General features: G+C 29.4%; 1 protein-coding gene across 2 annotated transcripts in view; it reads left to right on the plus strand.

The window, feature by feature from the left end:
• The window catches only part of LOC113553754 (lachesin-like), a 137,637-nt gene that overhangs the window by 102,101 nt on the left and 10,026 nt on the right, over positions 1-25,510 (plus strand). For both annotated transcript variants that reach the window (XM_026957256.1, XM_026957257.1), the window contains 5 exons: positions 1,453-1,574; positions 6,147-6,332; positions 16,621-16,819; positions 22,205-22,336; positions 22,850-22,969. In XM_026957256.1, coding sequence (XP_026813057.1) covers positions 1,453-1,574; positions 6,147-6,332; positions 16,621-16,819; positions 22,205-22,336; positions 22,850-22,969 — 759 coding nt within the window. The remainder of the gene's footprint in view (positions 1-1,452; positions 1,575-6,146; positions 6,333-16,620; positions 16,820-22,204; positions 22,337-22,849; positions 22,970-25,510) is intronic.

A 25,510-nucleotide genomic window follows, 5' to 3' on the forward strand; every position in this document is an offset into this window, starting at 1 on the left:
CGTCTAGTGAGTTGTGATTTACCGGTAACGCAAAATATATAAATATGCGCTGTAATTAAATAGGCAATAAATATCGTTTCAGGTTCTCAGAATGCATTTACCGTAAAACCACGGATATTACACTAGGTCTACGTTATGCGCAAAGTTACTGGGAATGAATGATACATTGCGAACGTACGGTAAATAAATTAACGAAGATATGTTGCCGGTGTACATTTTGCGTGTCGTAACATTCGTAACAACCGCATACAGAATTTGTCTGATTACAGTTTTAAAGATTTCGTATCATTCGCATCGCGTAATCTCATGATATTAATAATCTGCCTGGTTCGTGATTGCCACAACTTGCACAATGCACAAAAAACGGTTCATTACGTTTTGTTGCGATCGTAGTATTGAAGTTAATTCAACGTCTAACGAATTATTTGGTATTTGGACGGCAGTGATCCCATCCTATTCCATTGTAAGTTTATCGTTCGCTTAGTAGCATTTCTATCTGGTAATCTGACGAGAACCATAATTATATATATATATATATATATATATACGAACCTTATATGCCTTTTCGTGAAATTTAATTTGAATCCAACATCCGTGGGACACATACTGGTCTCTTTAAGTGCCCATACTAAATCATTGTGTATTTTTTTTTGTTATTTACGATGTTTTTGTTTATTGCGCCTGTATCATGTATTATGTAAATATATTGGCCGGCGCGGTATATGAATAAATATTTCGTTACATCGGTTTATAGGTAGCTCTCGAACGGTATCCACACTATTATTGACATTTGAACCAATGAATTTAATTAGTCATCTAAACAACCGTGAACTCGATGAAATAAACTGTTAAATGGTGGCCGACCTTAAATTCGCGGTTTCGAAAATGGTAATTAAATTGTTTTAGATTTTTACAAGTAGTTATTTAAGTTTTCATAATAAACCATTATCCATATTAATCCATTTTCCGTGTTATCAGAAAAAAAATTTCAATGTTAAATGAAATTTTATGAAAAATGATTAAGAACAGTTTGATAAAGAAATATCATTTTAAAAATCGAAATTTCTTATATACATCTGCAGAACATTAAATGATACAATTGTCTTTTGCATCCCCATAAGAATAATTTTTGATAAATTACTACTGACGAAAATTCACATCATTTTGAAAGAGTGGTTTACTTTTTATTAACGTTATAACCACAGGTTACTCAATTATCATATGAACTAATAATGAGTTAAAATAAATAAATTAAGTTTTCTCCATTGCAAAATGGATAGAGTTTTAAAATTGTACGTTTTTTATTTGATCATAAAATATTAAAATTGCATAGATTATTTAATACGATTAGATTTCTATTTCTATTCGTACATTATATTTTCTGATCTATTAATGTTCGTAAGCAAGTTTAATGAGACGTGTAATGAATAAATGGTGTATATTATGTTACAGGTCAAATGCAAGAACCAGACGAAATAATGCCTGAATTTTATGCGCCACTGGAAAATTGGACGGTGACCCAAGGCCGAGACATATACTTTACGTGCACGGTGAACAATTTGGGAAAGTACAAGGTAATAAATAATCGATCAATAAGCAATAATAAACTGTATCCAATAAACAATGTATTTTCAGTATATTTATTGTGCCAATTAAATTAGTATGACAAAAATGATTTTATAGTTATATAATTATAGCCACTGATGTAACGATAAAATCTGACAAATAAAACAAATTTAAATAAATCATTAAAAAAAAATAAAGACTTTTTATAATAACAACGACGGTGGCAGTGATTCTGTCTGCAGTGTAAACAACACATTTTTTCTTTTCGTAATACAATTCTTATAAGTAACCGTCGTAAAGCGTAGGCGTGTGGGATGGAGAAAAAATGTCCGCCCCCACCAACGGCGTCACGTGCAATAGGTGTTAAAGCCACTTCTGCCAATTTTACGCCTCATTTCACCGCGAAAAATGCCCAAAACAATGTACAACCGATATTTTAATTGACAGCTGCTATAAAAATGACTTTTGATATTGATTAATGATATACAAAATACTGAAAATATTTTAAAACAAGTGCTAAAAACCGGCCGGTACGCGTTAAGATTAATTGAGGGGAAAATAATTATTTATAGTGTTTTTTAAAAACAAATAATAAACAAGAGATTTTCTTATGATTTTTTAAGTAGTACCTACACCGCTTAATATTTACATCGGAGTAACTTTTTTTGCTACCACCTCTTTTAATGGATTTTTTTTTAATAATTTTTACGTGATCTTCCATAATTGTATATATATATATATATATATATATGTAATATTAATGTTAGTCCTTTAATGTTGGTCAATCCTATACAATTGGACCACTTCTTATCGATTTCGCAAAATATATTTTTCTATTTAATTCGGTGGATTGTCGGAATGAAAGTAGACAAATTCGTTTTTGTACTTTGAATTTCCTAACTATTATGATTGACTACATTCAACGAACCATATAGTGGATATCTTACATTTCGTACAAAAAAATATTAACTGTGAAAACAAATTTTAATATTGTTTTTCAGTTTTTAGCAATTAAAAAATAAAAACATTATATTGTATAGTTGGATTAAATAAAGTGACTTTTGAGAATAGCTTAAAAATCGTATACATCATACTAGTCGTTGTCACACTTCATTTAGTTCTTTTAATTTGTCTCCATAATTATTCTCACTCAATTATTATAAAACTACTACGTGACATAAAATATTATACTCACGACTTCGTGTCTTTCACAACTTCCTTATACGCATAGTTTCGTGATTAATTTCATTAACGTCTGTTAAAAATTCGAACTTACGTATATGGATGCAGTAGTTTAATGAATAAAGTACTATGATAATAATTATTAAATGATTTCGTAAAGTTTTTCGGAATTGTAACATAGTGTTATGCGGTAATATGAAAATAATAAACGTGACCACACTAATATATTATAACTATACTGTGTACTCTGAGAAAAATTGTTGTTTTTCTATCAAAGTGTACAATATAATTCAGCGCCGCTGAGTGCTGCCGCAAACGAATGTTATGTTAATTAAACTTTCTAATGGAAATTCCATATTAAAGCGTTCTGGATGATACGCGCGAGTGCTTTAGCACTGGTTAGGGGTGAGTACGTCTCAATATACATAGAACACACATACGATTGAATATTATATAAACACGTTTAGACAAAATGTTGGACCGTCCCAATGGTAATCATATATTCATATTATATAAATAGATATACACAAATGTCCTTATTTTCCATGAACTGATTGTTGTGTGATCGGTAACCATCATCTGCTATAATTTTAAAACTAAATTAAAAAACAAAATAAAAATACCTAAGAAAAACCACGGTCCATCGCCACAATACAGATAAAATTGTGCGTTTATTAATAATAATAATTTATTTGTAACATCATAGATTTTACATCAAAATATACAATGAAAATACAAAGCTATTGTGCCGGGGGAGCAGTTCTTAAGAATATAAAATAAAATTATAATACATAATATTGTATGTTTATTAATAATATTATATATTATTATTGATATTATTATATACCCTTACTATACGTATTTTTTTTTTTAAAATATCGTCTGTTAAGGAATCGAGTGAATATTTTAGTACTTTACAATTCCACATGACCTCACTAATTTTTACCCGATTTCCACTCGCGAGGTCGATCGTAATCTTCTGACCGTGACTGACCAGCGAGATCGAGTGAATTTCTTATCGTTTTCGACCGTACCGCACGAGTATAGAACGTAATAATAATAATAATAATAATAATAACAATAATAATAATAACAGTATTATACACACCGGGTGTGCGCGGGGATTCGATCAAATAAGTTGCGTGCCGAATTCCGGTTCAATTGTCAACCACGCGCGTTCGCCACACGATGCTAGGGGAAAACTCCGTAGGCGATCTTAACAAATCCAATAATAAAAATCCCAAGGTACCCGGTGTATAAGTGTGAGTGTACACAGCATCCGCCGATGGAAAAGAGACGTGGCGTGCATTGGCGCTTGATTGGGTTCTTTGTCTGCAACGTGTTTTTATACCGCGCGGTTCGTTATAATAACATTATTATCGGCCAGCACTGAATAATATTACGTAATAATATCATAGACCCTCGATCTTGGTTCGACTTAAAAACGTCGCGCGCCCTTTTCTCATCGCGGCCGCCGAAGATATTTTTTCCTGATATGTTATTTTATTTCACAATATATTATTATTGTTGTTATTTAGGCATTTCTGAGGTCACGTACCACATTCACAAACCCGCGATAATAAGGGTCGCGCCGGTGTGCCGAGTTTTTCCGAGTTTTCATCAATGCGAATAACTTTATTACTTACACTTATTATACACAATAATGTATGAAATACGAGTCAGTCCACTTGCGCTTATCTCGTCGTCGCGTTTTACCTCGACGCGACGGATGAGTTTTTTTTTCTTTCCGTGATTTTTTTTATTCAGTTTTTTTTTTTTATCTCAGCCATCAAAAATTCAAAACATAATATTATTGATGACAACATTTAATCTTATTCATATAAACACAGTTGTTATACGATAGAGTATAAGGTAAATAATGTGGTTAATAATATAATAATCAAGTATTGTAGTCGACATCGATCAGTCCATTAGTTTGATAATAATTGAATAAGTACTAATAGTCCGAGTAATTACTAATTACATACGATAACCTCATCAAATGCTATTAATTATTCTATAAATTAATAAATAGGTGAATATGACATACAAACAAAATAGTAATGCTTTAACATTATTAATGTATGGGACATTTCATTTTCACAGAATACTGAAAAATGAAGTTTGATTAAAAAATATTTGTTTGTAAGAAATTAGAAAGCAGGAAGAGAACGAATTTCGTGTAAAATTCCGTCATACTAAACATCGTTGATAAACGGCGTTGAGAAAGACATCTGTACAATACTGTTTGAAGAATTGGAGATAACATCTATCTCGTGAACTTGTAAAAAGGATGAGTGCTTATTCTTGATTCCAAATTAAGGATTTATAGAATATCACGTATTGGTTTGAAAGTATTGAATTGATTATTTCCACTTTCCACGTATGGAGAACTCGGGAGAAACGAATGATTAAAAAGTTGTCTTTGGTAGATATTTAGTAGCTGTAATAAGATCATGCGACAATGTGATTTTTTATTTTATTTATTTTTAATGGTAAATTGAATTTTAAGGAGCAAGTGTGTTTTGTTTTTCTAAAAAAAGTATGAGCTTTATATAAACTATATATATCTATATCTGTGTGAGGTGAAAAATTATTTAATAGAAAAGAGATACCAGGTTCACTTTTTTGATAAAATAAGTTGTTTCGAGAATAAAAACGGACAAACACTTAATAGAATAATTGAGGAAAAGAAAACAATAACGAAGGCGGGATGTTTTTTTATCAACAGCCAAGTCCGAACTACTAAGTTGTTATTATAAATATTTAAATTTGATATACTTGAATAAATTGACTTAATTGTTTTAACATAATGATTTATTATAATTTATAAAAAAAAAAAATTGTCGAAATACTTTAATCCTTAAGAACACACTTCATTTTTAGTATAAACAATATTTTGTTTACCACAATTTCTCTTAACATTTTTCCACTATCAATATTATAATTTATAAATATTATTCCAAATGATTTAACTTATTAATTATTTATTTATTTTATAACTATAAGCTTAAATTTAATTATAATCTAAAATTAAAACACAAATGTATCACATATGATTGCAAAAGCACTATAAACTTTGTTTAAATTGATATATTATAAAATGTTGTTTCTAAAATTAAAAATTAAGGCGAGTAAAAGTGAACTTATAGTTAAGTTAAAAGGTTGTAAGAATGCTAAGGTATATTATTTGGTGATAAAAATAATATTTTACTTCATGCATGCAATAATACACGACGTATATAGTATATAATATTATAATATCATTACATACAACTTCAAAATTAAAATAAGCTAATAAAGTCTTAAATATTTTGAAATTCTAATATATAAACTTAACACTTTTACCACAAAATAAAATAATTTTAAAGTTTTTTTCTTGTTACAAATTATTATAGGTAGCTTGGATCAAATCGGATTCTAAAGCAATTCTGGCCATCCACACGAATTTGATTGCTCACAATCACAGACTGACCGTCACTCACAATGGACACAATACTTGGAAATTACACGTGTTTAACGTTCAAAAAAACGATACTGGAAGTTACATGTGCCAAATCAATACGCAACCGATGATACTACAGGTTAAAATAAAATTAATATTTCTATGTTAGAAATTAACAAAAAATAATGTGCCAAATTAAATGTATCCTATATATTTGGCATTAATTTTCGCACTCAATATTAGCTCACCTCGGCGCAAAATAATATATAATATTATAATTTAAAATGTAGTTAGTACAAACCGTGTCAACATTTTGTTTAAATTTCTCATAGTTTTTTAATGCATTGTTAGTAAATTGATCATAGAGGACTCAAGAGGAGTTTCAAAAGGGAATATCCTTAACACGTCTTACGCGTACATTACGATGAATTGCTTATATTTACAAAGTAGTTTGGTGATTTTAATTGAGACATTAATAAAAACACTATTCATTGCACACAGAACGAAAATATTCGTCCTGTCATTTTCTTCTAGGTTTATTCAATGGTTTTCCGACGTGTTATGTTTATAAATTATTAATTTGCATGTAGATCATAGTTTTTTTTAAACTATTCGGCAACATATGAATATGTTAATATTGTTAATATCAGCCGATGTATTCGGAATCATTACCAATTAATATTATAATATAATTACAAGTTAAACAATGAATAAGTTCATATGAATACATCATTGTGACGTTATAATAATTATTCATCATCAAACGTAGGTTTATTATAAATATTTATTTCATATATACCTAAAATTATATTGTCATTTGACTAAATATTATATTATTTAAACAAAGTGCATGTTATTATTCAAGGATCTAATGATTATTATTTTAACACATTAATATACTATTTTAAATTTCATTTTAACACGGCTAAAATAGATCAAAGAATTTCGTTTTATCTAAATTATTTTATTATCTTTTTCATTGGATTTGTATTGTAAACTCTTATAAATATAAAATATTTATTATTTTATGTTTAAAATAAAAGACAACAATAACTTATATAATTTTATTTCGTACCGTAAACCCTTCAAACAATAATTTTAGTTCGCTTATAAATTATGTTTTTTATTCTCTCGATTTACGTGTAAAACTGTGATAATTTTAACATTTACTAAAAGTTTTTCAAAGTAAAAATAAGTGCAAACCTAGTTATATCATTTAAATATCTATATGCCAGTAAAGGTTTATAATAAAAGTATTTTATTTGAGAATTCTTACAAAATGTTTAATAATTGAACTTAAATATAAATATATACATCTAGCTATTACCCGCAGTTTCGATCGCATATCAGTGGTTTTGGTTCGATAAATGATGATGAGTAAGGAAGCTAGTTCAAGTTAAGCGTGTTTCATCAATTGTGTCAAAGAGCATTAATACATAGATTTATGTAAGTTTCATCGTAAATATATATTTCTAATACAAAATGTTCAACCCTTCTACTCCTTTATGTGTTGAATTTATGAAAAAAAAACCTTAAACGATGTTTACAATATAAATTCATCACCCTATCAAAATTTAAAATGTCTATCCACGCAATTGGCTTTCAATCACATTACAGTGGTTATTTAGTTTCACCCCTTAGGAGGAAAGGCCGTTTCTGAGAGTTGAAGCTATATATCCATACCAAATTTCATCAAAATCGGTCCAGTACGACGAAAAGTGTGTTTAGCCGTACAGTACAAACCTAACAGACAGATAAAGTTAGTTTCACGTTTATATTATTAAAGTATATTAGTTATAACGGTGAACCTCTTTAAAGATCCTCAACACATTTTTAAATCAATGCATTAAATCTGTACTTAATGCGTTACATCAAACCTCAATAATATTGGTCAAAACTAAAGTGAAACGTTCGATATATTTGTGACGTTAAAATTGATGAGTTGATAATATTATATATTTACGTCTATATCTATATAATGTGTATATAGTTGGATTTTTTCAAAAGCTTTTCTTCCAAAAGTTACCTTTGTTCGAATACTCAGTTTCTTTTCATAATGGTTATCCCTCGTCGAACTGTTTCTTACCACGTCCTTATAACCACATTTCGACCATCTAAGAAGTCAAAACTTTATCAAAATAATTAAAAGAAATTGTTCAGCGACACACACGCGTCACTAGAAGCGGTATACTTTTCTAAGCTAAAATAAAAGTTTACTTTGGTGATTTTGGATTTTATTGACCTTAGGTCCAAGAGTAATAATGATATTTTTCCTTAACCATAACATAATATTAATTTCTTATCAATTAAATAAAGAAATTGTACAGTATTCAATATTCATTAGATCGATAATATTCCTGGTTTAATCGATATCCATTTTAAAAATAATGTATAAAACACTGTATATAAATAAAATATAATTATTATAACAATAATGTAATTCACCTGTAAAATATGTTCGTATAATATCAATTTATTATAAGATTTTTAATGACTAATCATTATAGTTTTAATACTCTTTTTGGAGAAATATATATGAGTAGTTTTATGGTTTAAATAATAATAAAACATTGGGGTATTCAATTATCACACTCAAATCAAATAATATATCTAGATTTATTTTAGCTTTTAAAATTATGCATCTTAAATGTTTTTCAGAAAGTTAAAAGACATTTTCAATGGGCAGGTATATCAAGTTTTATTCGATATCGTACATCATTTTTTTTATAACAAATAAGGAATTATGTCAAAATGATTTAATAAAAAATATAAGAAAATAAATAAATAAATTATATTTAGTCATACACGAGTACGCAATACGACCGTATACAATAAATATAATATAAACAAAATACCATTACGATTTACCATGCAAATTAATATATCGGACATTCTAACTTCTAAGCATAACATTGCATTGATATTGCGTACAGATTTACTTTGACGGTATTAATATATTATATGATAAATAATAATATTATTATAACCGTTGTTTATACGCACCGATCGATAGCGTATGCTATTTGCCATCGTGCTCGTAGTGTGCATATTATTATACATTTCAGCTGTACCCACTACGCACGTGAATACTCGCGTTCGGCGGTAGGTAAACAGAGTTTCGGGTGGTAACATTTCTAAGGGTTATGACGATCATCGTTTATACATATTATTGTATTATGTAAGTTGTATCACTCAAACGACTGTTCTGCGAAGATATTATACAACACGGCAGCCTCTCGGGTTAATATACGCTGTCGTCTGTCCACCGGTAGAACGTGCGGGACAGATCTAATACGAATCGGTCTCCGACTGTATAGTGTCATCGGTGGCGGGTCGGACGGGTTACACCGATGCGGGTGGGGTCGTGGTGGTGGTATATAGCAATAGATATCGTATTTAGTCGTATTTTAAACGGTGGTTTGGCGGTATTCGCGGTGCGGCATTAGTGGTGGTGGACAGACATTTTTGAAAACGTCCTGCAAGGAGTAAATTGTCCGGCAACAAGACGAATGTAGCACGCGGGCGATAAGTGGGGATTTGTGTATGTGTGTGTGTGTCTGGGTTTATAATACGCCTACGCGAGGAGTATAGGTATTATAACGGTTTTAGGGGTTAAGAGTGTTAAGACCATCACCGCGGACTTGTTTTCCTCGTTCGAGCACGCCCGCAAGATCAACTCATTACACGGCGGCTTATTAAAAATATACACGACTATAATTAATATAATATGGTAACGGATAAATACGCTTTTCCTATTATTTGTCTTATGATAAAACCGCCAACGTTGAATAATAATTAAAATATTATCAATATTCAATATTTCAATTTTATGATAATCAATAACATGAAACATTACCTAACTTAATTATTTTATTGCCTATATTGATCGTGCGGCTAGAAACGTCGAATAAGCTATAATTATTTGAGAAAATTTTCTCGACACGGTAGAATCTCCTATCATATAATTAGTGGTGTTTTTGAAATACTTATATGATAATGTAATGTTTTATTGAAAATCATATTTCATGATGTATTATCCTTTGAGACGTTATGCTTAAACTCAACGGTTATAAAATGCATACGTACGCACACATATTAACAGAATGTAGATGTAATTATTCATGTTTTTTTATTACTGCAATTAATATTATTATGTTTAAGATTTAAAAAAAAAAATACAAATGAGATGAATTTAAAGTTTTGAATACTTTTTTTGAGTTTGAAAACAATATTCTTAGCAATTAGATAAATTTTGCATTGATAATATAAACCAAATAAATTTGATTATTATTAAATTATTTTTTTTATCGTTTATTTATTTATTACAAGTAAATAGTATAGGATAGGATCACAGCTCATAGTTATATAGAATATTATTTGTATAGCGTACTGTAATTATTAATGCGAGTAGAATTATTATTATTTCATCTACTGACATCGATGTTTTCATTAAATAGTTTTGTTGAGATTGCATATTAGATTTTAATGGAATTATTCATTCTTTGTATTATTATACATTTAGTTGTTCGACGTGAAATGTATTATTCATTTTTTTTTTTTTTTTTTTATACCTATATAATATTACTCCTTTGTTACGATTCAAATATCAAATGTATATTAGTTTATAATATTATGCATCTGATCTATTTTTAGTACAGAAACTTCATGAATGGGCACTCTTTTTACATTACATGCTTTATTACTTTGTATTTATCATACTTTCTAAACATTGTCTTGTTGATTATAAATATTTGTTTCTTGAAATGAATAGTAAGAAATGTGATAATTTAATTTTAGTTTTGAAAAACACATAGCAGTAAATTTTATTTTTTATGTTTTATAATAATTCGACCACAGACGTGTAAGTATAAGACAATCAAAGAAAAATACATTTAAATGGCGAATTCACAAATATAAATAAATCAATTACATAATAATGTATAAAAATATTTAATTATTAAAATTAAAAAGGATTAACTGCATTAATATCATATTTCACCAAGATTAAAATAATATAGCTTATTAATTCAACAATATTTCTATAATGTACATATTGCTATAAGTATAAAATATATTTATTTTTTTTATTAACAATATATTATGATTATAACAAACAAATAAATCCAACAGCAAAGTTTATATGCATTAATGAAACGTGTGATTTAAAAAACCAGATTATAATCGTATACATTGTAGGAATTTTAACTTTATTCTCTGATAAAAATCTAAAAACATTGGAGTTTAAATTAAGTATTTATTAGAAGAGAAAAAATAATTGAAGAGTTAAAGAACATTGCAGAAAAATACAAAAGTTTTATGCTTTTTTTGTTCTTGTCTACCTACATATATAATATAATACGTCTGTATATAAGTGTCGTTAAACGATTAATTTTTTTGTTACCGTACTCGGAAAACTATTGAAGTACAATTTTATTGTTTGCAACGCTGCGAATAATTCATAACTCGATCGTTGTCGTCCAAACGTTTATATTGATGAACGATAAAAAAATATCACCCATACATTCATTCCCATAACCTCTTAAATCCGTTTTTAAAAGTCTTTCGTAAAAAATAAAAATAAAAATTAAATAATAAAAAAATAACCGTCGAAACATTCGAACTTATTTTTCTTCTTTCTTTTTGCACTCTATTCTTCGCCAATTACTATACAGCCTCGTACACGTACATATTATAACTGTTGTAAAGCTGCATCTCACGACTCATCACATCTACTTTTTTGCGCCATAGAAAAGTAAAAAAAAAATGTCTCTTTTTGTTTTTACCTCGTCTGGTTTTCGGGCAAACTCCCTGTACTACCATCTATCCCGAGCCGACGCTTACCCACTTCTCCACTCTCTCAGGTCCTATGCTACTGTCCACTGCTCTTAACAGTGAAATCCGACACATAACTTCACCCACTGTCGTGTTCATTACCGATGTCCATTAAAAGTTGTACAGGTAAGAGTTTTCGCGCGCTAAACGAAAATAAATAAATAAATAAAATACAATCACCCTTCTCGTTGTTGGTGCGGCAGACGCAGGCACGTTTCCCGGCGGCGGGTGGTGATGTGTAGGGGTGACGAAGAAAAATACAGCGTTTCCAAAAACTTGCCCACTCACCGTATCCTTATTTCTCGCGTCATTTGCCAACGGCCGCAATTTCAGGTCACGTATTATTTTTCCTCGGTTGTATTTTTTCTTTTTAAATTTTTCGTTTTCTTTTCCTTCGCCTTCCGTATAATCTGTGAGGTGTCGACCCAGCCTTCACTTCTGATTAACCGATTTCCATCAAAAAATAATAGCTGGTGCACGCTGTTTAAAAGATTTATATAATATACAGAGTGATTCACCAAGTATGCTTACCCCCACGCTATCCCTTAATAATGAATTTATTAGAATTCTGATTTTTAGAATTTTTTAAAATGCTTATAAGGACCATATTTTCTAATAAGTTAGCTTTTTAAAGAATTTAAGATGTTTTGTATATCAATATGAACTAGTTTTTATCAATTAAGAACCAATCTTCTTTACTGTATACAGTATACAGTATAATATATATATTATTAAGTGGATGACTTGGCGAATTACTGTATATTTTACACCTTCTAGTTAAACTCCGATGAAGAAATTAAAGCATATATACGTATTATAACACGTGTACATATAATATTATCCAACAAGTACGCCGATCATTCTCCGTAAATACTATGCTGCACACACGCGTAAAAATCAATGAAATTGCAACAGTAGCAATGTTTTATCGTATTTAAAACGTGAATCAGCTATTGGGGGGTACTTTTTTATTTATGACTTACCTTGACCACTTTTTTTTTTGCAACTTCAATAATTCTAAAAACAAAATAAAATTGTGTTCAATATTTAATAACTTCAACCTTTTTTTTATTAAAATATATCATTTTCTTAAATAATATATCATTTATTTTACCACGAATCAAGCATTACTTTACACGTTACGATATAATATAGGTAGGTGAAAACTTATCGTCGTTTTTGACGAATGAATAACGAGCAAAAGATTGGCCGTCGCTGGATTTTAACGTGTGCTTTTTTTTTTGCTTGTAATTTTGATGTTATATATATTTATTCTTAGCACTGCGATTTGATAGTATTTTTACTAAAACCAATCATCGGCTATTAATAATTTATTATAATTTTTTTAATAATCACGCAATGTGTACTCTATTCATATATTTCAAAATTAAGACGATTTTATTGATTTAATAGACATTTGTATGTTTTAATATGTTCATTCATTTATTCATTTTTTTATTAAGCCAACTAAGCCTTTAACCCTCAGCGTTTTGGCATATAATTATATAGTTTTTATTTTAATCGGCATATCTCATTATGAATGTAAAATATAATAAGTAGTTAATGAAATTCTCAGTGCAATTAAATTAACTAAATTTTAAATAATTTTAACATTTATTTATTCAAAACAGCGTTTTGATGGCGTGTTTAAGTGTTTGTATATGAAACAAAATCAAAAACTACATTACTTTGATGTAAATATGTAATATATTTTTTACCGATACTAATGTATATTATTATATATAAATTAATGTATTATAAACTATGAAAATCATCATAATCAAGCCCACACAATATTACTATAGATAGAAAGCTTTTTCACAAAACGTACGTGTCCCGTTAATTATAATATAAATATATATATATATATATTAATTTTATTAAAACGAAATAAAATTAAATATAATATTCTGATCATATAACAATATAACAATATTTTCACTGGTCGAATAATAAAATTATAGATACTATACTAAATACCTATATATTGATTTCAATTTTTTTTTTTATTAAATAATAAAACAGTTTTTAATAGAATTAGTTTTGTTTTACTTCAAAAACGAATAATTGTGTAAAGACTTGAAATTTTCACCAAATATTTATGTTTAAATTAAGGTAGTATAAAATTCGGTGTGTACTCAAGTCTATCTATTATTCACTGTGCAAATACATAATACTATCGATACTCATAATATATTTTCAATCTCTGGCAATATTTTCTCTATACTTTTTAAATTATCGAACTTTATTTTTGTCAAATTTTTGACATTATTGGTAATCAATAAAACATATCAATATCAAATATAATTTTTACCAAAATATGTATAATATAATATTTTTGTTGAACTAGAGCAATGGCTTATAAAATTATGTTTTACCGTGTATTGGTATTATACAAACATGTGAAATATTTATTATTTCCATAAAGCCATCATAAATCATAATGATCAAAATTTCCAATGATTCGGAGAACAAAGTAATAGGCAAACTTCACAGACGTAATTACGTTTATTTTTTTTTTTAACAATTATAATTCAAATATTGTAATTGTATTAAAAAAATACCAAGAAATAAATAATTAAATCATAAAATAAGCCATTTAATATTCGTTACAGGTAACTGAATTTAATTTTGAAATATTAAATAAATTACTAACTATTATATTTTTATTATAAAATATATTATTATATTACATACATATTCATATAACTAATAATATAAATATGAATTCGTTAATATTTCTGAAATACATTATGACGATGATTAATTATATCATTACATTTTTAGGATACTAATAACTGTAAATTATTATTTTATAATTTGTCTTAATTTTATATTAGCACTATTTAATTGAATGAATAAAAATATTATACTAATCAAACAATTTTATTTCAAAAAACTTTTTTTAATATCTACAAGTTTCAAACAAACAACTCCCCTTATAAGTCCATTCAAACTAAACCATAGCGAAATTTAGGTTAAGTCAATTAAAAGCATTATCTCGTAACTCCTTCTAAAGCTTTATTACTCAAATTGCACTCCTGTTCGAAGGTTCTATAAACGTATAGAATAACTTGCTTACCTCTACTCCTTGTGAACTGATAATTTATAATTTTCATTGTTTAATTTTTTTATAATTATTCATTTGTTAACTTTAATTTTAATTCCAACTAATCTACTTAAAAGCCAATAATAATATTATGTAATCATTTTTATTGTAATAGTTAGGTTAGCCATGAAATGATCATGACAGCAAAACTTAATTAATAATAATAAAAAAAAAAAAACGCTGACATAAAATACACGTAAATATAATAATTCAAATAGTAAGAAAATCTGTAAATCATAATTTTTAATTTTGTATATAAATACCTATTTATAAATCAGGAAAAATATATTGTCAATTATGTCAAGAATGACGAATTTTTGTTCATAATTATAATTTCATACAATTATTGCTATTTGCTACAGTGTTATTACGTGATTCAATTTGTATAAAAATTAATTAGATTTCAAAAGTCGATAATGCGGTAGTTGTCTGGACGTAATTTTAACGTCAAAAACATAATAAATTTAGTAAAGAAAAAAAAATTATGAAAAAATTTACGTCAATCGCTTAAGTTTTGACAAGATGAGTATAGTTCAGATTTTCTTATATGAATTATAAGTCCACATACATACATGCATACTATAACACCGTATGATACATAATTTAATTTTAACAAATTTATTTGAATTAAAAAAATAGATAAATAATAAATTACAAATCAATAAAAAAGTATTAAAATGTATAATAATTGTACATCCAAGATAATATTTTTGATTTGATAACAACTTTTTTGTACTAAAATTGCTATTGTAGAGTGAGTGAATAAATAAATATACCAACACATTTTTAGACAAAAATTCAAAGTCCAAATCAGAAGTGCTTATTTATTTGAATTTGAAACTTTTTAAGCGTCCTCTACAGTAAGGTTATGTGTATGTGTGCCTTTGTTTATACACAATGTCTATAATCGTAATATGAAACTATAAAATTACCTTTTACTCTATAGTTATACGGCTCCACTGCTTCAATAGATAATGTCTGTATAATAATTCCACTACACGTATTATAGGTCCACGAAATTGAACCACGTGGTTGGATTTAAATGTAAAATTATACTATATACTCAATATATTACGTCTCATACTTATATATTTTATTCTACGCGTGTAAAGTCATTATTGTTTTTTAATAGTTTAATGGTATAATTGGAAGTTCGTAGTAAATCACTTAGACGTGCATTACGTACCCACCTCAGTGTATCGAAATATGAGTTAGCGGGCGAGTGCACTACCGTCCTAAGTCCTTACACAACTTATGTGCGCATAGGTATTACTATTATTATTATGTATACGGGGTGCGTGGTCGCGTGGGTACGACGAGGAAAGCTTTTGTAAAACCGCTTTCGAAAAACCAATTTTAGCGAATCGATTTCGTGCAGTATAATGTTATATAATATATACGTTGTGTACGATTTGTACATTTTAATTTTGCTATTAACTTTATTTATACGCATAGTATATAACATAAACACATTTTTGCATTTCAGACCGGGTACTTGGACGTGCGAATCCCGCCAAACATATTGGACGAAGCAGACATCGAGGGGCCGGGTAGCGCGGCCATGGAAGGTGGTACCATACGGTTACGGTGTAGGTCCACTGGGAAACCGGAACCAAAAGTCCATTGGAAGCGCAAGGACAACCGTCACATTGTCATCCGGTCCGACGGGGCTAGAGAAAAACAAGGTTTGTGCGTGTAAATAATTTGTCGAATAAATTTAATTAGGTTAATTAAATAACTGAAAAGAATAGATAATATAGAATCAGATACTTATCGGGACCTCATATCCTGAAATGTTTAATTTAAATTTCTAATACCCGTATAATCGATGGTAAAAATAATTAAGAAATAATTAACATAAAATTTATAATCAAACCCTAGCCACTGATTGTCATGAAATCGACCGTCATATATCGTCATTCCGGGCAACATTTACTTATTCAAAAAATACTTGGTAAAATATTTTTTATAAAACGTATAATATCAAAAACATATAGATCACATATTATATTATTTACGTACATTGTCGTTACATTATTTTGGTCCGCTGTAATCCTTTCGCCATAGTAATCTTGTAAACATAGAGAGTGGCAAGGAGGTGGTCGTGCGTTTGGTTGACGTGAAAATATTGAAAATGATAATATCAATCCAATCGTTTTTTAATTACACCGAAACGCGCTAAAGTTTCCTACTATACATATACCATACTAATACTACTAAAGTACTACTACTTCTGTATACTGTTACTAATACTATACGAATTCCACTAATATTGCTACCACAACTGGTGACTGATGGTGTGTATCATCACAGCACAATAGTTTGACGTTTGCGTTCGAGACGATTTTTCCAGTTTAATTCACGCTCAGTTTCAAAACAATATTAACTTGGTTTAAAAACAAACGCGAACAGAAAAGTGAAGGAAGGGTGGAAGAACATTGTAAAGTTATATAAGTGAATGTATTCTATATACATATATTTATATACATATATATATATATATATTATTTTTTCCTTTTTTTTCGCGGCAGTCTGTTTTTCTCGCGCCAAGAACGAGAAAAGAGAGAAAAATGAAAAAAAAAAATAAGAAAACGATACCCCGTCTGAACCCGACATCGTTCTTGGGAAAAACTGTTTTTCGCCCTCAGCTCTGCTCCCCTTCCCGGCGACGTCTCAGAGACCACTTTCCTCCACTCGAACACCCCGCGCGTCGATCGTGGCTCTGCCACCCGACCTCATAGCCCCTAAACCACGTGGTTCCGTGGCTAGCAATAAGAAATCAGTCGTTTGTAACGAACAAAGACAAATGTTATAAAAGGCCGCCGCCGCTCGCAAACCGACCACCCCCCTCCCCACGTCTTCCATCCACACGTTTACGCGGCAAGTACGCCACTAACCGAAAGCCACAGCCGTCCGACCACCCCTCCCTCCCCCCCGACCAAAGCCGGTGTGCGGATATCAAGCGGCAAATAAAAATCCGCTGTTATTTGTCAAAACTTTGAACCGGAAGCAACTCTAGCAACTCTATATATATTTATATGTATAACACATATATACAACACTACTGCCTCCTGCACTGCCGTCACGCTGCCACCTATTAATGTTATACTACGATATAAGATGATAACAGATATTACGTGTATACATATGTATATACACACACTCATCTTGCAGACTATACGATGTGTGTGTGTATAAATTGTCCTGTCAAAGCATATGCGACCGATCACGAATGTACGTAGATCAAAAAACCATTTGTATTGACCTTTATGCAGTCTTTAGATATCTTAATAATACATTTTTATACACAAAGTCGTCGAATTTTTCGACTCGACCTGACTAAAATACGATACGATACACACACAGCGGGGTAGTTGACGCTCACATCGTCTGTACCGAGAACGCATCGCAAGAAACCGCCCTCGTTGTCGCATACCTAATATAATATGCATATCATAATACAGGCCGTCCCCACACACATTACACTCAAATCCTAAGACTTTTATTCGCATACCCGGAATCATAATATATTGTTGTTTTATTATTTATTATTCCATTATATTATAGTTTTTTTTCCAACACAGTAATACGTCGATTTGAATGGCGATCGTTTTTATACGTACTCTGTGTTCAAGTTAAATAAACGAGAAATGTATTTATTTTTAAAACAGTTTAGTGGAGTTGAAGAGAATTATACTCGGGTTTTATATTGTTTTTTGTCCTTATAAATGTATACGGTATTATTTTACCATTCACTATATTTTATTATAGTACTTTTAATAATATATCAAAATAAAAAACTTAATTTATTTTTACAATTTCGCATCAGAATTAACTTTTTTAAACTAGACACGTTAAAATAATTTTCAGTAAACATAATATTTTAAATTTTTTATCTTAAAAAAACATTTGTACTAAGTGCTAGTTTTTATAAAAAAATAATTTAAAAAAGTTCTGAATTGTTTTTTTTACATACAATTTAGCCCTTGGCAATATTTATCAAAGAATATTGTCAGTTACATTTCAACCTAAACTTATATTTAATTTGTATGTTCGGGTTTTTTCTTTCACACAATAAATTAAAAATATATAATAAAAAAAAAATCTTATATATAGTTGTATTACATATTTATATCCAATATAGTAATGTATAATAACATTGTTATATAACATACTATTTCTATAGATCTTTATTGCTGTTATAAACTAATAAAAATACTTTGAATCCAATAAAATTTTGATCATTGTCTACAATAACAAACGTAAGGATGTCACTGATCGATAGAATGATTTATTTATAGTTTTTTTTTTTTTTAAATTTTTTATTGTAAAATATAAATAAAATATAAATACATATTATTAAATGATTACAATACTCGTACAGTACCTACCCTCTTTAAGCGCAATGCTTGTGATGGTGGTAGACAGTTACATTACATAATAGAATACAAAATGCATACAAATTAAACCTAATATTAAATTAACATAGAATAAAACAGACAGTAACATAATACAATTCTTATGTAACATTCAAAAATATTTTTAAGCACTATGCCATGTTTTAATTAATTTAAACTATTAGTGAAAATAACCATGAGTTGAATTGTTGTTTAATGCACGTAATTATAAGATTCTCATTTGAGTAGTGTATCAGTTTTTTTATATGTAATGCCATTGAATTATAATAATGTGGACCTAAATAATCGATGAAATTTTTACCAAAAGATTTTTTGCAATAATTGACTTTTACATCATAAGCTCTCATTTCCCTTTTTTTCTTATATTTTCTATAGCAATAAAATATTTATAATTTTTTATTATATATATAACCGATACCTTTTTATAAACAATGTCGACTGGTAATACATTTAACAGCTTAAAATTTTCAACAGTTGAACCTATTAAATTATTTTTACCTAAACAGATTCTAACAATTTTTCTTTGAAATAATTTTAGTGGTCTAACCGCATTTTCATTTAACCCCCTCCCCTCCCCTAGGACCAACATACCATATTGAAATATTGCCTGAAATAGTGATAAATAAATTATACGCATAACTTTCACAGGCAGAAAATTCCTTAATTTAAAAAAGCTAAATGTTATTGTACACATGCGCATTACAATATTCTTGACATGAAAATGCCATCTCACATTATTATCAAAAATTAACTCCAAATATCTTATACTAGAAACCCTGTATATTTTATGACACATGTTGTCATTACAATTATCTCCATTCTCACAAAAACAGAGTTTTAAATCACCATGATTGTTCTCATCCTTGTTGATTGAAAAATTAATAAAATTAGTTTTTTTATAATTTATTGAGAGTTTCTTATGACTAAGATAATTTATTACTTTTTTAAATTCTCTAGCTGCTTTTAAACGAACATCTTCCCACGTTACATTTGAAAACAAGAGACATGTGTTATCAGCATAAGTTATGACTTTTCCATCAATATTCAAATCACATATTGAATTAATGTACAGTAATCCCTCGTTATCCGCGAAGGTTAGGTTAACAAAACCGCGGATAACGAGAACATAAATCAATGTAAAAAGGGAGGTTAGGTTTAATTTCTTTTAATTTTAAAAATCAATTATTAATCAATTAATAATTTTTTAATTTATACAACTAAAACATTTATAGTGGAGGGTTGAATTTCGTCAAGTGATTCTTTGATATTGACAAGACATTCAACGATGTTATAATTTTTTCATCCTTGTGTGACAGTAAGTTTTAAGTATGTATAATGTATATGTGTTATACCTATAGCAATATAACAACAATTATCTAGAATTTTCAAAAATTGTCAAAAATACATTTTTACAGTGTTCGAGTAATAACGGCAAAACGTTATTACAATCGCAAGGTTAGTTTATACGCAATAATATGTTATCGTGGACCTAACCGCGGATAATCGAAACCGCGGATAAAGAAAACGCGGATAATGAGGGATTACTGTATAATATGAACAATAACGGACCCAATGTCCTAATGTGTCCTAATACCCAATGTGGTACCTTGTGGTACTCCACAGTATATACTCATTTCTTCACCTGAGGAGTTAATAATTTTCACAATTTGTTTCCTGTTTTCTAAATAACTTTTAAACCATTTTAAACCAAAATTTGGTAAATTGTTACAAAGCTCAATATGATTGACCGTATCAAAGGCTTTAGCTATATCTAAAAATATTGTCATAGATTTATTGCTGTTGTCAATGCATCATATATGTATTTACTGGCACTGTACAGTGCATTCTCTGTGCCCAGCCCTGGTCTAAAACCAAATTAGTTTTTAGACAATAAATTATTCTTCTCCAAAAACTCTATTAATCTAAACTTTATTGTTTTCTCTAATATTTTAGCCAAATTGCTTATCATTGATATTGGCCTATAGTTATTAATATTCGTTGAATCACCATTTTTAAATAAAGGTTTGATAACAGCCAGTTTAAGTTTGTCAGTAAAAGTACATTCAGAAATACTTATATTATAAATATAAGTTAGAGGTTCAATAATGTTTGCAGCAATAGCCTTTAGTGTTTTAACAGATACTCTATCAAAACCTGCCGCTGTATCATCTTTCAAATTATTTATAATTTTTGTAATTTCATGGATGTTAATTTTTTTCTTTAAAAAGGATGTCAAAAGAGGCGTTTGTGCTGGGTTAATCATAAATTAATTTCGATTTTTTTATATTACTTGCAAGGTTATTACCAATATTAGTGAAAAATGCGTTGAATAGATTTGAAACTAAATACTAAGTATCTTTTCAGTTACTGTGTTTGTAATTATATACAGCCACTTGCCTACAAAATAATTAAGTTTAGTTAAAAGTTGTTAACTTTTTAATTTTTTTTTTTTTTTGTGTGAAACGTCTTAGACTATGTTTTCATAACTAAACATATCTTTCAATAATATTAAAATCTAATAAACTATTTTTATTTTTTTATTTTTGGCTTTTTAAGTTATTTTTCGATATTTTAAAATCATTTTGACTTTTATTCATCGTGACTTTTTTTGTTTATAATTTATTTCAAATCTAAATAATTCGTATTTTTCAGAGTCAGCCACTGTTAAGGGCGACACGTTGGAGCTTAGCAACGTGCACCGGACCGACATGGGCAAGTACCTGTGCATAGCCAAGAACAACGTGCCGCCGACGGTCAGCAAGGAATTCAACGTTCAGATACATTGTAAGTTTTACGTCGAAACCGAATCGCGCGGAATCGGTTAACGCGTATTGCACACACACACACACACACACTCGCACGGGTAAAAAATGAAACACTTGGCGCCGATGGGACTCCGTGAGAATCCATTACGGGTATTTATATACTGGTTTTGGTGCATGTGTACGTGTGTGCGTGCGTTTTCTTGTACGCGGCGGAGTGCGCGCGGTGGGTGTAGCAGTGTGCACGTCCGTACGTCTGCCGCGTCCCATTGTTGCGCGATACGGTCCATTAGGGGAAAATTTCATTTAGCAATAACAACGGATTTACCACCTCCGCCACACGCATACGTGTGTGTAAATCTACTAAAAAATCTATAACATGTTTTAGTACGTTTACCGTTTATGGTATTAGGTACACCGTTGTTATTGTTATTATTATTATTATTATTTTTAAAACTATCGCGGCCAATAATCGCATGGTTTCCGTATTACCGCGATGGCCGTGTCGTTGAGGAGATAACGATTTGTGTTTCAGTTCATCCGATGATCAAGGTGACCAATCAACTGGTGGCCGCGCCGACCGGAAGCAACGTGCACATTCAGTGTTACGTCGAAACCTCGCCGAAAGCCATGCACAGCTGGGCAAAAGTAGACGGTAAGTCTGTGATTTAAGGGTGTCGGAGTGAGATTAATAATAGTATGTAGGTCAGTACCTTTATTATACAGTAGGTATAATATGTCCGGGTTATGTGTGTGGATTATAAAACATTATTTTTACCTCATTTTCGATTCCAACTACTGCATGTAGTCCATTAGCCATTTATAACAATAACGCAGATGGAGGCGTGGAACTGGTAAAAAAAAAGTTCCGGATTTTGATCGTGCTTTTGTTTCCCAGTATCAAATGTTTCAATAATTTGTTGGATTTAAAACATATAGGTAATATTTTTCATACTATTTTATTATAGATTCACACATTTTACACTCCATAATTTTGAATCGATTTAAATGTTTTAATACTGATTAATACTTATAGTGATTTCTATATTTTTATTTTTATATAATTTGTTATAACCATAATTCAATATTCGTTTTAAACTATAGGCTTATGATCTCTTAAACTTATAGTTTCGGGTCATGCAATAATGAATAAATAAATAAAATAACACTGGTTCTTACTTTCTTACTTTATAGTCATATGCAATAGTACTATATAAGGATTTCCATTGCAACACTAACAAAAAACAATACTTACCGTACTAAATGCATCATCATACCTCGTAGCCCATTGGGTGACGCCCGTATTATAATAATAACATAGCATTTAGTTTCGGGTGACAATATTGTTTTGGTTATACTTATACAACTGTAATATTGGTTATCAATAAATGAAGCCAATCAATTTCGAAAAATGAACGAATCCTACGTTATTACTAAATACTATAATTATTATTATACTTGAGACATAGTAACAAAATATGTTAAACTAAACATTCTTGTTATTTCACCGTCCTGCCAGCTCATTTTATACCACCAATCACATATAATAATGCTCGCGCATTCATTTCCACGCACACTTCACCGGTTCACCTATACAACTAAACAATATATATATATCTACACATACGATGTTATTTCCCGTGATATAATAAAAATAGATGAGGTCCACCGTTCGTCCGTTCCGTTTAACTGAGATTGGTAGCTTGCGACCAGCCGACGTGCTGTAGATGTTATTTAATTTATAATTCTTTAGTGATCACCGGAGACAACATCCTCAACCGTAGTAGTTAGTGACTCGTCTACCACATCGTTGGTTCATATCATAATCCGCCATTGTATTACTCAGAAGCCGAAAAAAACGGCGATTATAATATAATATAATATTATATTATATATAATATGCTTTTTATTTTATGTTTTAAAACGTTGACGTCTGTTCTCCGATATTATTTCGTTTTTGATTTCTTTTGTTCACGCTCAATTGTTTGAAAAAAATGTTTAAAGCGTGTCCCGCCAAATGCACTTAATACAATGTCTAAAATGTATATGTTGTAAACGACGGACGATAATAATGTGTACAGGAAATTCGAAATATTTTCTCAATAACAACAGAAGAGGAATAGCGCTTGCTATTAAATACTAAGCTCTTACGAAAATTTCTTTGCAAATAATTTAAAAAAAAAAACAAGAAAGGTCGAGCATTTATTGAATTTGCATTACTTTTGATTAAATCACTATAATTTATTATATCTAAAGAGCTAAAACGCCTAGAACTGCTAAAAGTAATAATGACAATAAGACTACTCTACCTATATACTGTACCGTCTGCACCTCGAATGTACCTGACCATGTATAATAATATTATTTTCACGAATGTGCATTATTAACGTACTTTGATTTGACCTAAGAGTCCGAAACATTGAAGTATGGGCCGTGTGTGGAGGGAGGGGTGAAGGTAGGTATTATATTTATAACGAATGTGTGAAAATGAATATAGTATAAAGTGAGAACGGTTTAGAATAAACCATTATTGCGTTATTATATATATATTATAATAAGTGTCTCGATGATGATTATCGCCTTTATATACTTTTTCGACCGCGGACCATACGCCAACATCACCAACTAACCGTACAATATTTCAAGTTGTTTGCGATAACGGTAAAGGGTGTTGCAGTGGCTAAAATTATAATAATTAGTATGAAATGTGTTCCATGTACTATTATTATATTCATCGCCTCAGGAGGTTTCTGGTTAGAAACAGTCCAAGCCTCCTGTTGACTTTCGAGAGTGTGGTTAAGTTCCACGTGCAGTAGGTAGTAGGTATCTACGTCTTTTGGGCGCAATAATAATTTCGAATGAGCTGGTTGTCCAAGTTATTTCAATAATAACATACTATAATATATTTTAACGTCAAGAAATAAAATGAATATGAATGTAATGAAATAGAGACGACTAGACGAGATTAAATAATTTTATATATATTGGAAAGTGATCATATTAGTTTTACGAAAACTTAAAGAAATAGTATTAAGAATGGATTAATAAATTGATAGTTACGATTTTACGAAGGCACATATTATTATGCGCATTCGCATACGTGTTTATTCGAAACCTGGCGCATTAAACACCGTTCTCCATTTAAATAATTGACTTGTGCAGAATATAATATTCGAATATTCAATGTTAATATCTA

Source organism: Rhopalosiphum maidis, chromosome 2, assembly GCF_003676215.2.
Source record: "Rhopalosiphum maidis isolate BTI-1 chromosome 2, ASM367621v3, whole genome shotgun sequence".
NCBI lineage: Eukaryota > Metazoa > Arthropoda > Insecta > Hemiptera > Aphididae > Rhopalosiphum > Rhopalosiphum maidis.